The following is a 14701-nucleotide window of genomic DNA, read 5'->3' as shown; positions in this document are numbered from 1 at the left end:
ACCCCATCTAACATCCACCTAACATCAACCTAACCCCACCTAACATCCACCTAACATCAACCTAACCCTACCTAAATCAACCCTACCCCACTTAGCACCAACCGAACCCCACCTAACTTCAACCTAACCTCATATAACATCTAAATGCTTTTGAAGAGGCAAATAAATGAAGGTTATTGACCCGTCCAAGCCATGGCAGATTAACCTCACGAGATAGATGGATAGATAGATAAATAAATAGACACAGATTGATAGACAGAAAGATAAATAAAAAAAACGAACAAGCAGAAAACTCAACGAGACTGGAGATCGAGGCAAACAGAGAGACAGCAGGTTACAGGGAAGCAAACAGCAGAGAGAGGTGAGCAGATAGAGAACAAAAGACACATATAACAATGATCTCAAACCCATTTTCCTCCCTTCCAGAACTGCATGGCCCGCGCTTTGTACGACAACGCAGCAGAGTCACCGGACGAGCTGGCCTTCAGAAGGAGCGACCTGCTGACGGTGCTGGAGCAGAACACGGCGGGGCTGGAGGGCTGGTGGCTATGCTCTCTCCGCGGCAGACAGGTATATACACCCTAGCAAGCAGGCACTCAAACACAGAGGTCGGTCAACACCAACAATTTCTAAAGGTCAAAGAGGGAATCAGTCTGGTTCTAATGAGTGGTTCTTTAGGTCCACGGTACAGAAGAAGGGTCAGACTACCACCAGGGTCCTAAAACTACATCCTGAAATGCCCAAAACTTCTACGAAAGCCTTGTCAAATAGGTGAACTTTGGCGACGAAGTGTTTAGTAATACGACCCATATTCTCATCCACCTCGTGGCTCACACACCCACATTGGATAAGGCTTTAGTAGAGGTTGTGGGTATTTCCATGGTGTGTGTGTGGGGGGGGGGGGGGTAGTTTTACAAGCCTGGTGATAGTTGGATAAGGATTTTCTGCACCATGAATGTGAAAACTCATGAAAACACAACTAATCTCCTTTGTGGCCTTGGAAAATATTTGTTGGGAGAGCCGAAAGAGTCTGAGAATGCGGCCTCAGTCAATCATTAGAGGTCTGTGTCCAAGCAGGTAAAGTGACGTAAGAAAAAGTCCTAAGACATTCACTAAAGTCATTCACAGATCTCAGGGTTTATATTAAGTAGTTTATGTATACTGTTTATTCTATCGTTCATTATGAGATCGATGTATATTTTTGGGCGGCGAACTATACATGTCTCCCAAGCAAAGTCACGTCAGGAATAGATAGTTTTTGTGTCCAATCTTTCTATATTACTAAGTTTTAATCCTTCCTTTCTTAATAATTTTCTGGCTGTTTCCTTATTCGTTTGTTTGACTATCTTTCTTTCTCTCTCAGTTCCTTCCTTAATCATTATCTGTCGGTTTCCTTATTCGTTTGTTTGACTATCTTTCTTTCTCTCTCAGTTCCTTCTTTAATCATTTTCTGTCGGTTTCCTTATTCGTTTGTTTGACTATCTCTCTTTCTTTCTCTCTCATTTCCTTCCTTAATCATTATCTGGCTGTTTCCTTATTCGTTTGTTTGACTATCTCTCTTTCTTTCTTTCATTTCCTTCCTTAATCATTATCTGGCTGTTTCCTTATTCGTTTGTTTGACTATCTCTCTTTCTTTCTTTCATTTCCTTCCTTAATCATTATCTGGCTGTTTCCTTATTCGTTTGTTTGACTATCTCTCTTTCTTTCTTTCATTTCCTTCCTTAATCATTATCTGGCTGTTTCCTTATTCGTTTGTTTGACTATCTCTCTTTCTTTCTTTCATTTCCTTCCTTAATCATTATCTGTCGGTTTCCTTATTCGTTCGTTTGACTCTTTCTCCCATTTTCTTTTCTTTTATTTCCGTCTCAGCGCCCCGGTCATGTCCGCTTCACTTCGTTTTCTCTTTCTTTTCTCTCACGGCATCTTTCCCCTGCCTCTTCAATACCCTCTCCCCTCCTCTTCTCTTCCTCCTCTCCCGCCCCTCGAACGATCAGCTCAGTATCTCCCGCTTCCTTTCTCTTTCCCTCCTCGCTGGCACTTCTGTTAGTCCAATTGGTTTGCGCTCAGTACCACTTCCAATGTTTTTTTTCTTCCTCTGCTGTCCCTTTTGTGTGTCCCTTAATTTCCGGCTTCCCTCCTCCAACTTGCTTTTTTTCCCCTCTTTTCTCTTTGCCACTGACTTTCCCTCCTTTCCTTTCCTTTTTTTTATTGAAGCTCTGTATATGGATTTTCTCACTCTCTCTCTCTCCCTTCCCTCTTTTCCTCCTCTCTTTCACGCCCTTATTCAGATTTGCCTCACCTCTGTCTCTCCCTCCTCCCCTTGCAAGATCTTTTCCAGTCTCCCTTCCTCTCCTCTTCCTCCTCCTCCTCCTCCTCCTTCATTTCCTCTTCCTTTTTCTCCCTCCTGTGCATACGGATTTCTCTCTCTCTCTCTCTCTCTCTCTCTCTCTCTCTCTTTTCTCATTCACGCTCTTTAGCTTTCCCTTACTCCTTCTCTCCCTCCTCTCCTCTCTTCCCTCTCTGATCTTCTCTCCTCCTCCTCTTCCTCCTCCCTTCTTTCTCTCTCACTTGTTCATATCCGTTTCCCTCCACTGCTTCCTTCCCTCCTCCTCCCATCTATGTCCTTCAGTCTCCCCTCCTTCCCCTCCTCCTCCTCCCCTCCTCGCGACTCTCTCTCAGCAACCTCCACCTCCATCCTGCTTGTTGCTCCCCCCTCCCCCCTTCTTTCCCAACCCCCACGCCCCTACCAGCCCCCTCCCAACCTTGCTTAACCTCTCGCTTCACCTCCAAAGCATCACCCAACCGTTATAACTCTCTCTCTCTCTCTCTCTCTCTCTCTCTCTCTCTCTCTCTCTTATGAACACCTGTCTTTATCTATCTAGTGTTTGTGTGTTTGAAATGAGGCGCCAGGGGGAGGAGGAGGAGGAGGAGGAGGAGGAGGAGGGCATTGTGGTGTCTGACTGTCCGTATTAACGTCACTTTCAGACTGACACCCTCTCAGTCACCTCGGCACTGAGCCACTTACCTCTCTCTCTCTCTCTCTCTCTCTCTCTCTCTCTCTCTCTGTCGTCACGTCTTCTCTTTCTCTCTCGACTTTCTCTCGTTTCTTTTTTTCTTTGCGTAATTTCCTTTCTCTCCTTTTATTTCCTTCTCCTCATATGTTTGCTTATTTAATTATTTCAAGAGGAGATATTCAACTTCTCGCCTCGGTGGTTGACTTTTTCTTTTATTTTTTGCTTGATAATGTTCCTCTGTGTTTGGATTGGAGGGAAAATTAATACTAGATGCAAACATACAGGCGTGAGCAATAATAATAATAATAATAATAATAATAATAATAATAATAATAATAATAATAATAATAATAATAGCCACTCACGTCCATGACAGTAATAATAGATGGGCAAAAAGGCATAGTTTCTCTTACACACACACACACACACACACACACACACACACACACACACACACACACACACACACAAGGGGTTATAAAAGAAGAAAGATCAACAGAAGAAAGCAAAGACACCATCGTAAAATTCTCTCTCTCTCTCTCTCTCTCTCTCTCTCTCTCTCTCTCTCTCTCTCTCTCTCTCTCTCTCTCTCTCTCTCTCGTACTAATGCCTGACCCCAACCTTGCAGGGCATTTGTCCCGGCAACCGGCTTCGCATCCTGCCGGGCATTTACGATACCGGCTCGGGGGTCACCAGTCTGTCCGGCCTTGTGACCCGCCCCGGCGCCACCAGCCCGGGGCCCCGCACGCAGCAGAAGACCAACAAGGTGAGCACAGCGACTGACTTTTATTTTGGTGAGGCGGGGATGGTTAGTGGAGGAGGGTGTGATTGTTGTAAGACTTGGGTGTTGTATTTTGTTCTGTCTTTTTCCTCCTTTCGGTTAAGTCTTTCGAGGTAGGGACGGTTAGTTAGTATTGAGAACTTGTAGGATAGAGTCTTTCTTTCTTTATTTCTTTTTAGTTTTGTTTTAGGTGGTGGGAACGGGTTGTGGTTGGTGAAGATTATAAAGTGGGTACACTGTTTTCTAATTTCTCTTTCTCTTGTTTTAATCTTGGCGAGGCGGGAACGATCATTTATACAGACTATAGATTATGACTGTTGGAGGATAAGGCATTTCTTTCTACCTGTCTATCTATCTATCTGCCACTCTTTTATAGGGGCAGTGATTAGCTGACTTTTTTCTCAACTTGTTTTTAGCCCTTGAGTTGCTTCCTTTACTATAAAAGAACAAAAAGGACACGTCTCACCATCATTTTCCTCAATCCAATAAAACTTAAACATCGGAGAGTCAGGATGTGAAGTCGTGGTCGTCGCGGCGGGGAGGAACCGAGATCGAGCAGGAAACCAAAGAGGGACCGAGAGGGAAGCAGTGGAACCGGCGGGCACGGTGACCTTTCGGGGGCGTTGCTTGGTCAGGGCGCAAGGGACCAACAATCCATTTACAGAGGAACCGAGGCGTTCATGCAAGAGGCACCGCGGGCAGCAGACGTTGGAAAGGAGACGCCCACCGCTTACGGGATTCGGTATAAAAGGAAATATGAAAGAAGTGACCAAAAGCACCGCGTCCAGGCGAGAATAGACATGACCTCACGGCGCGGACGGTGAAGGCGCGCCGCTGGGGAGAGACTCGTGTATTGTTTAGCTTGAAGATCCGTGGCCGAGGGAAGCAGTTAACAGGAGAACTACCGCTTTCCCGTAACCCGAAAAGAGAGGAAAAAATGTTACGGAATGTGCCGGACTGATTATACTTACCTACATATACATACATACATACATACATACACACACATACATGAAAGAGCAAACATTATAATATGCACATACCACACAAACATACATTCATGCAAACGTACATACTTAGTTGGCTACCTACCCTACACACACACACACACACACACACACACGCACACAAGCAGCGGTTTTAGTGGCGGCTTAAAGTTTCACAAAAATAAACAGTGAGAAAAAATAACATTGCCCACAACAAAGTGAATCATCGGCGGCCACTCAACAGGATCCGAATCGCCTTACGTCATTCTAATACCCTGAATCCACTTTGCGAGGATGACTAAGGGCTATGCGGAGAAGAGAGAGAATAGAAGCAAGCATCAAGGCCGCCGACGGATCGCCTTCACGCCGGGGGTGACTCACGAGGCGGAGACCCTTGCCCGGCCTGCCCTGAGACACCTGAACCAGTAACAAGAGGAGGAGGAAGCGGACGGAAGAAAAAAAAAACGTGCGTGTAGGTGGAGGCTGTTCGCGGAGATCTGACGCATCGATTTACTGGAATACCCTGAATGTGTGTTTATTTTTAGCGTGACGTTAAAGTGAATAGGAAGAGAAAAGGTTTGTCCCGAGGAGGTCGCCACAGTTCGCATCGGTACGACTCAGGGGCGGTATTCTCAGACGCTTCCACCTCCCACATCAACTATTTTCAAACGTCAAAATGGAAATTAATCGGGCTTTCATAAGTTTTTTTTCACATTCATGGTACAGAAGAAGAGTTAAACAACCACCAGGGCCATTAAACTACTCCTGAAAATGCCCGAAACGCCTGCGAAAGCCTTGTCAAATATGTGTAATTGGGCGGCGAAAGGTTTGAGAATACGGGTCCAGATTAGTAGAAGAAGGGGCATCATTAAGAGTATATGTCAGGGTGTCAGGGCCGAAGTGGGCAGCGAGAATGCCTTTAGAAGACACGCCAATGCCATTCCTGCAGGTGGGGGCGACGGAGCGGAACGCGGCGCCTCCCACACACCGCTTGTGGACATATGGTCGTCGCGAGAACATTTATTTGAGAAAGGTAAAGAAGCTAGCACAGACTGGATGGGACACTAACAACGACTGGATGGAAGAATACGAAAGAAGATGTTAAAAGGGGAAAAAATCGCAGGTATATGGCCAAGAATTACAACAGAAGGTCTGGAAAACGGCGATCCACAGACAATTACTGGTGAGTTTCGACACGACTCCACGGGATGACTGCGCCGGACGAGCGAGGCGGGGCAGCGGCGCCTTCTATAAGATGATATCATCTCCTAACTTACCGAGAAGCACTTTAACTCTCATTTTCCCACTTTACGATACTTAAGACGGTATTCTCAGACGCTAATAAAGGAAAGGAAATTAACCGAGTTTTTGCGAGTTTTTTTTCTCCACCGTTCATGATACAGAAGGGTTAAACTACCACCAGAGTCAGAAAACTACCCCTGGATTTATTTTTTATTTATTTTTATTTTACAGCAAAGGAGACAGAACAAGGGCATAAAAAAGTAAACAATAAAAACGCCCGTTACTCGCTGCTCCTGTAAAAAATCCGAAGAGGTGGCCGAAAGAGCAGCCAATTACGTGAGAAGAGGTGTCCTGCTCTTACGAATGGGTTTTTAAATGTGTGTGCTTGGGCGCCGAGATGTTTAAGAATACGGCTTTTGGAGAATAGAATGCACGCCGCTACGCCCCATAACCACCAAGCTCTTCACGTCTGGCTGGAGTGTTCTTAAGTTCCCGGCTATAACCTCAACCCGCTGTCCACTTGATTGGCACTTCATTGGGATAAGGCTCCTCCGTGTCCATCTGCCCCGTTCTCAAGAGCTCTGTGATTCCCGTTACTTATTATACTTCAAGGAGTCATTTCTTGGGAGGCGAGGAACTGTGTCGCAGAATAACGTGTTTTAACTGACGTGTGACTTGCCATATCATTTTCATTTAGCTGACCACCACTAGTTCTTTTTATTTATTCAAACATGCATTTATATTCATTGTTAAGAGGAAGGTAGAGCAGCTTTTTCTATGCCCTTACTTCGTTACTAATTCATTTACCTAATAAACCAAAACACGGAAAAAAATAATCACGTAAGTAAAAAAAAAAAAAAAAAAAAAAAAAAAATACCATCGCTCTTGACGACAACAAAAATATCAGAGCAGCAACCATGTCTATTTATCTATCTATCTATTTGTGTGTGTGTGTGTGTGTGTGTGTGTGTGTGTGTGTTCTTACCTTATCTTTGCAATTCATTTTCATATTTATAAATCATACTTATTATTCCAACTTGTAGTGTAAGAACATCCCTGACACAACACTCCTAACGCTGCCTCGTCCTCGCAGGTGGTGACCCCGCGACGTGTCGGCGACGTGTACACCTACGACACGCCCCGGGCCATGACGCAGGCCGCGCAGCTCGACTACGACGTTCCGCCCTCCAAGCACGACACCAGTAAGTGGGGAGGAGCCAAAGGGCGTGACATGGGAGTGAGAATGGGGAGTGTGCGGGGGGGGGAAGGATTTGGAATGGGGAAGAGGGAAAGAAGGAAGAAATAAAGTAAGCATAAGAAGTGTCATTAGGATGTTGGTGAGGTAGCTGGGTGGACAAAGGATGAAGGATGTAGGATGGGTGGGGAGAAAGGTGGTGGATGATAAATGATGGGTGTGAGGGTGTAGGGAAGTTGTCAGAATGCAGAGGGGAAGAGGGAAAGAAGTATATACATAGGAAGTACCAGTAGGATGTTGGTGAGGTAGCCTGGTGGACAAGGGATGAGGGATAAGGGATGGGTGGGTTGAAATGGGGTGGATGATAAATGATGGGTGTGAGGGTGTAGGGAAGTTGTCAGAATGCAGAGGGAAAGAGGGAAAGAAGTATACACATAGGAAGTGCCAGTAGGATGTTGGTGAGGTAGCCTGGTGGACAAGGGATGAGGGATAAGGGATGGGTGGGTTGAAATGGGGTGGATGATAAATGATGGGTGTGAGGGTGTGGGGAAGTTGTCAGAATGCAGAGGGAAAGAGGGAAAGAAGTATACATATAGGAAATGCCAGTAGGATGTTGGTGAGGTAGCCTGGTGGACAAGGGATGAGGGATAAGGGATGGGTGGGTTGAAATGGGGTGGATGATAAATGATGGGTGTGAGGGTGTGAGGAAGTCAGAATGCAGAGGGAAAGAGGGAAAGAAGTATACATATAGGAAATGCCAGTAGGATGTTGGTGAGGTAGCCTGGTGGACAAGGGATGAGGGATAAGGGATGGGTGGGTTGAAATGGGGTGGATGCTAAATGATGGGTGTGAGGGTGTAGGGAAATGGGCAGAAGCCAGGTGTCTTAGGTGAGGAGAGAGACTAGGTAGACAGGTGCTTGTATGGAAGAGCTGGCTACAAAGTGCTGTGGTCACAAACCCGATTCACAGTTCAACACAGTGGCTTTGTAATCGCCCGAACCAAACTTTTCAATCCTCAACACTCCATCATGGTTAGGTTATTGATGCAACGCCAGATACACAAGAGATTTCCCATATGGTCTACTCAAAAACACTTCACAAGGAATTTTCGAGTCTTTAGTATTGGTTTGGAGGCTTACTAACCCATCATGGCGAACTGTGAGCGGCCCATAATGGTGACATCCAGCATTAAAGTGTTGTCTCCTCCCCAGGTGGCACCCGTTTGTTGTCCCGCAGCAGCAGCCTCCGCTATGACTCTCCTCGTCCCCAGGGTCGCTCTCCCCTCGACCAGTATGACATTCCACGCTCCCAGTATGACTCGCCGAAGACCAGGGCTCTCTACGACTCCCCAAAGGCTCAGCAACACTATGACTCACCACGGCCTCACCCGGAGGGGCAGCGTGCGGGAGGGGTTTCACGCAGCATGATCAAGGGCGTGCGTGGTGGCCTGCCTCCCACCATGAGCCCAGGAGATAATCTGCAGGAATATGATGTACCAAGGCCCACCAACACAAACCATGAGGTGCAACACGACATGCCGCCCAGTGACAGGTCGAGTGGCGTGTCAGTCATGTCTTGTGAGTCGTCTCAACTTTCCACCTCCTCCTCAGCCTCCTCCTTGGCACCCTCGGAGTCCCTCTCTCTTTCTTCCTGCGGTGGGTCCTCCAATCGCTCCAGTCTAGAGTCCCATGATGTGTACGACTTTCCTCCCGAGCCAAGGAAAGTTGGGGGTTCACAGCGCCCTAAACTGCCACCTCGGGAAATGAAGGACTGCAGAGATGCCTATGATGTCCCTCGCAATGTTCTGGCAGTGGGCAGCGAGACATATGACACGCCGCCCTCCAGGACATCACGCTCCCTGCTCGTGCGAGGCGCTGGCGGAGAAGGTGTGTATGATGTGCCACCACAGGTCAGTCGAGACGTCCGGCAGCCAGACTGTGTGGACTCAGCACCAAACAGACTGTCCTCAGGTTCAGACTCATCGGGAGGGGAGGTAGACCTCAGTTATGGTAAAGGTCTTCCCTTAGAGTTCGACTCTGCTCTAGAAACATTGGTCAAGCTGCAGCAAGATGTTTACAGCGCCATAGAAAAGCTTTCCATAGTGCACCAGAATGTGTCGTGGCGCTCCCGAGAGAAAGTGGAGGACCGTGAGGAGGAACTTAAAAATATTGTGAACAGACTTCTTCAGTCTGTCAATGCCATCATCGAATTTGGCCAAGGCTCCATCGTCAACGCTTCACATAACGGTGAGCGAGGTGTTGCCCGGCGGTTGCAGCGCCTCATAGAGCCTATGATTAAAATCAGGTCCATTGTAGAGGACTCGCTGGCAAGGCTTCAGGAAGGCACGTGGAGACGAGCGCTGAGCAGTGGGACCAACCCTGAACACTTCAACCAGCTGGCCACCATTGCTCATTCTCTCGTGGAGGATGTGCGTCTCCTGGCCAACACCATCCAGACCAAGGCCTTGCTTCTCTTCAAGAAGTCCCAAGGCTTAGACATCTCCGGCTACACACGGCAGCAGGGGATTGAAGATGAGGAAAAAACTCCGGTCCAAGAGAGGCCTCTGCCTGACCTGCCTAACAAGAAAGCCTTTGAGAACCTGTACGAGAACGATACTAAGAAATGGCTTGATGACTATGACTACGTTAGTCTTGAGACTCGAGCGAGTGTTGAACGAGAGCAAGAGGACATAAAGAAGGATCTCCCAGCACCACTTCGGAAGTCCTTTGACAACTTGGTGAAGCAGTCTCAAGTGATCGTCGACAGTGACCATGAAAAGGCCATTCAGAAGGGCGACATGACTCACCTGGGCGGCCTGAAGCGAGCCGGTAACAACATCCTTGACCCCAATGACAAGCAGGTCATCAACTTCTACGCCAGCCAGAGTGAGGTCCACTTACAGCACCTCAACACTGCCATCGACGCCTTCCTCCTCACCATTGAGAACAACCAGCCTCCTAAAGTCTTCATCGCACACTCCAAATTTGTCATCCTCAATGCACACAAGCTGGTGTACATCGGCGACACCGTCCACAGAAACGTGGTGAACGCTGAGGTCAGAACTCGGGTCCTCAACTGCTCCAATGCCCTGTCTGATGCCATGAAGCTCACTGTCACGGCGGCCAAGACAGCAGCCCTCCAGTTCCCTTCTGTAGTGGCCGTGCAGGCGATGGTGGACTCTTTCGTGGCTGTCTCAAACCTGGCCAACAACTTGAAGCAGGCGATCTCGGTGCCACCTGTCTGAGGCACCCATGTAGCCACCTTAGCTCAGCTCCTTGACATGGCATGCCTCACACCTACACTAGCTGCCGCGGGCCACATTCAGCCTGGCCCTCTCCTTGGTGCTAAGTTGGGGATAGGAGGCAGGCCAGCGCAGGGAGGGACAGGCAGGCCAGTGCGTGGGTAAAGCAGGCCAACTTGAGGCACAGACAAGCTATCAAATCTACCTTAGAGAGTTATCAGGGAACCATATTTTGAGTTCAGTCTTTTTTCCCAGTTTTGTGCAAAGGTGAATTGGCTATTCTAAACTACTGATTTCAAGAGACTCTGTACATTGTTTTAACATTAATTTATATGTGCACCTCTTACAAGGTCAACAGTTAAGATGGCTATTGTTATATAATTTTATCCAGTTGTTATGTTCTCCACAAGTATCTGTATTGTGCTGCAGTGTAGGTATTTATTTTATTAAACTTGTAGTGTTCTGATTCTTAGGAGTAAGTTTTTCTCTGCTGAGTTTCACGACCGACACCTACAATTGGGTTATTCTATTGGTTGGTGACTGTACCTGGAAGTCATTTTAAGATTGGATCTTTCTCACGCTGAAGCATCGTGCGGGGCAGACCTGTGTTGTCCAGAGCCCAAGTTCTCCTTCCCCAGCCTCCTGAGACTCATCTCGGGAGCATCACAGACATGTGAAGCATAAATAATATATATAAATACTTTATAGTCGCTTTTTCTGTCTAGAGAGTTTGCAAAGTCTGTCTTTGACTACCTTACAAAGCCATGTGTTCCCTCGGAGTCTGGGGACAACAGAACATGCCTGTGGTTACTGAGGCTGTGGGAAAGGTGTAATCTTAAATGTTATGTCTTGGTTTTGTCCTGATGGTTGCCGCCAGACGGGCGGACGGCCGACTCTCGTGAGCATCTTCCAGTTTCTTTAAGATGAACCAAGTCGACTTCCACTTGTTACAGTCAATATGGTGGAATTCTAAATTCCCAGGCTGTGATTATAGTGTTTAAGTAAAAGACTAATTTTTAATTTCTTATTATTTGTAAATATAATGAAATCACTATGCCACTGTACATAGCATGAGAGAGTCAACTTTTTGCCGTGACGATGCCAAATGCCCCTCAGGGTTGTGGCGAGTCGTCGAGGAGGCCAGCCGGGTGCCATGGCGGCCCGAGCCTTGACTACACACGAATCAAAACGAAGTGCTACGGCGAATGCTACGCTTGACTGACCGGTCCTACTGCTTTTAGCCAGAGCTTAGTCAGTGTCCAGCCAGAGCGTAGGTGTATCCAAGCCATACTTTGCTCTCTCCACAGTGAACATCCACAACCCTGCCCAGCAAGTAGTGTGCACAAGGATCTGCCACACCCTGTTGTGCCCATGACCCAAGTGTTGATTACCAGTCACCTGTCCACTGCCGCTTCTTACTGCCAGCAGTCACCACTTACGTGCGGCACTCACCTGCCAGTGAGTGCATGAGCAAGTGAGTGAATGTGAAGACGAATCACGTAGGTGTTTCCTATGCAGTCAGTTCCCCTTAGGACCGGTAGTGCCCCTGTGTACCCTTTCCTATTCTATGTGGCGCTCACTGACTCTCCCTTATACTGAGCGTCGCTCCTCCTGCCGACACCTCGCTATGCAAAGCAGCCCACTGCCCTGTGGAGGTGCTGAGGCCCAGCGAGGGGCCACACAGGGCTTGGAGAAAGACAGTGTTTCGATGAGTCGCCTGAAGGAGGCCTTGAGGAGGTCCTGAGGCCCCTGTAACTTGTGCTTCACGAGATGATCATGTTACACACACCCACACACACACACACACACTTGCACAACTACACACCCTTTCTCACACACACACACACACACACACACACATGTACAAAATGATCATACAGTCACATTTGCGTGGTGTTATTTGCGCACAGTGTATGTAAATATATAGCGAAAAGAGAGGAGAAAGAGTGTGTGTATGTGTATGTGTGTGTATGTGTGTGTGTGTTAACGATGACCTCTTGTGTTTTTGTACCTATATTTGATATGTAATGTACTTTAACATGCCAACACCATAACCAGGTTAATAAAACTGTGTGTCTACCCTTTGTCTTTCCCTCCTATGAACCTACACTGGCGTTGATGAAATGCCAGAATTTCTCTTTACTACACTCCCACACGACCACCGCGTGTAACGAAACACATGAGAAATTAATCCAGACAAAGAAAGGTTTTGCCGGCGCCGGGGATCGAACCCGCGACCAACGAGACGGGAGAGCCATTCCTTAACCAGTCGGCCAAAGAGGTGCCCCCCTGGTAGAGGGAGTTATGGGAGACTCTTCCATTAGGCTTAGTTGCCGCACTACACGGCTCCCGTTCCTATATAGATTAATTTCTAAGTGTTGAGATTTCCCATTTTCTATGAACTTCGGAGAGCATGGGCCATCACTCTACCTGTTACCCACTCGGGGAGACACAACAGAATCACAGGAGAGGATGCCCACCGCCTTCCCACCAGTGAAATGGCAGAATTTCTCTTTGCTACACTTCCACACGACCACCGCGTGCATGGAGGTATAAAGGGTGGAGGGGCCGTGAGGCGCTCGGGCTGATGCCAGCGAACTGTCAGTCGGCCATCTTTTTGTAGGGCTCGGCAGCGACTGCTGGGTAGTGATGAAGCACGTCATGGAATTATTTCGCTACGTTGGAATGCATGTTTGTCCCCTGTCTAAGAGGTGGGGTTGGGGTGAGGTCACATAGTTAATAGGGAGAGTCAGGTTTGTTTATGGGTTGGGCTATGATGACTCAGGTCGAGAAAAACCGAGGTCAGGATGAGGACAGATAATTAATAAGGGGTGTCAGGTCTTGACCCAAGTCCATCCACACATTCTCTGTCTATAATTCAGTAGAGCTCTCGTGCAGCGAGAGTAATAAAGGCAGGAGTGTCGCTCCGTGTGTGGTCTGGAATGCTGACTACCTGTGATTCATTTGGGTGCAATGAACAAGCGAACAAAAATTTTCAAAGAGCTACGCACAGTGCTACTTCGATCATTCATGCTCGAAAAAAACAAAAGGCTCAAGGACAATAGATTTTTTTTTTTTAAGATTTATCTCCTAGTATCACTAGGGGAACGGGCCCTTTTCCGAAGACGGCCTGTTAAGAGTGAAAAGATTGTTCCCTCCCTTCCAGAGGGAGCACGGGCCTTTGCCAAAGGCGGCCTGTAGCAGGATCTGCCGATCGACAGACCGACTCTTTAAAGGGGATCGAAATCTAGCCGACCTCGGTCCGTCGACGAGGACTGGCGTGTCTCTGACTATAGCTTATAAGACATCTGTTGATATATGAAGCAGCTAATCAATACATAAACATATTCCGCCCTACTAGTGTTCTTTTTTTTTCGGTATAACTGAAATGCCAGAATTTTTTGCTCTGTATTACACTCCCACACGACCACCGCGTATAACGAAACACACGAGAAATTAATCCGGACAAGGAAAGGTTTGCCGGCGCCGGGAATCGAACCCGCGACCAGCGTAACGGGAGAGCCACTCCTTCACCAGTCGGCCAAAAGATCGAGGTAACCTACTGGCAAAGGGAGTTACGAAAGGCTCGCCGATCAGGCTTAGTCGCCGCGGCCCTACATAACTGCAATTATAAGTTTCATTTCCCAGAGTGATGACCTATAATATGACTTGCCAAGTTCATTATTCTTGCTTTATTAGTCTATTATCGATCGATCGATTAATTATAAACTCCCCATATTTTTGATTCTTTTTAGGAGCAGCGAGTAGCGGGCTTTTTTTTTTTTATTAATGTTTACTTTTTTGTGCCCTTGAGCTGTCTCCTTTGCTGTAAAAAAAAAAAAAAAAAAGTAACTGAATTGCAAGAACCGAGTAAACCGAGTAGTACTCACTCAAATCCAAGAACCGAGAAACCGAGTAGTACTCACTCAAATCCAAGAACCGAGTAAACCGAGTAGTACTCACTCAAATCCAAGAACCGAGAAACCGAGTAGTACTCGAACCGGAACTCACATCCCTAGGGAGCAGGCACTTGCAAGCGCGACATATTCCCATATTCCAAGAGGGACTTGACTAAACTATTGTGTATTTGGAAGCAAGCTAGGATAACGATAAATGGGTCGACAAATGGGAACCTGGGGAAACTTGGGGAAGGTAAACTGTGGTAACCTGGATGTCACACTGGCACTGCATGTGTCCCGGTTAAATGGCTTCTTCCCACCACAGGCTCAATTTAAGGGCCAA

General features: G+C 47.3%; 1 protein-coding gene across 1 annotated transcript; it reads left to right on the top strand.

Annotated features, from left to right (window-relative positions):
* The first annotated feature begins 400 nt into the window (after positions 1-400).
* Positions 401-12538, top strand: LOC127007458 (breast cancer anti-estrogen resistance protein 1-like). Its single transcript, XM_050878501.1, has 4 exons — positions 401-570; positions 3643-3780; positions 7117-7225; positions 8430-12538. Exons 1-4 carry the CDS (start codon positions 433-435, stop codon positions 10460-10462), a joined length of 2418 nt encoding a protein of 805 aa, XP_050734458.1. The 5' UTR covers positions 401-432; the 3' UTR covers positions 10463-12538.
* Positions 12539-14701: the final 2163 nt, after the last annotated feature.

This window comes from Eriocheir sinensis, chromosome 35, assembly GCF_024679095.1.
Source record: "Eriocheir sinensis breed Jianghai 21 chromosome 35, ASM2467909v1, whole genome shotgun sequence".
NCBI classification, from domain to species: Eukaryota; Metazoa; Arthropoda; class Malacostraca; order Decapoda; family Varunidae; genus Eriocheir; species Eriocheir sinensis.
Note: the sequence above shows the minus strand (reverse complement) of the source record. Positions and strands in the feature narration are given on the sequence as shown.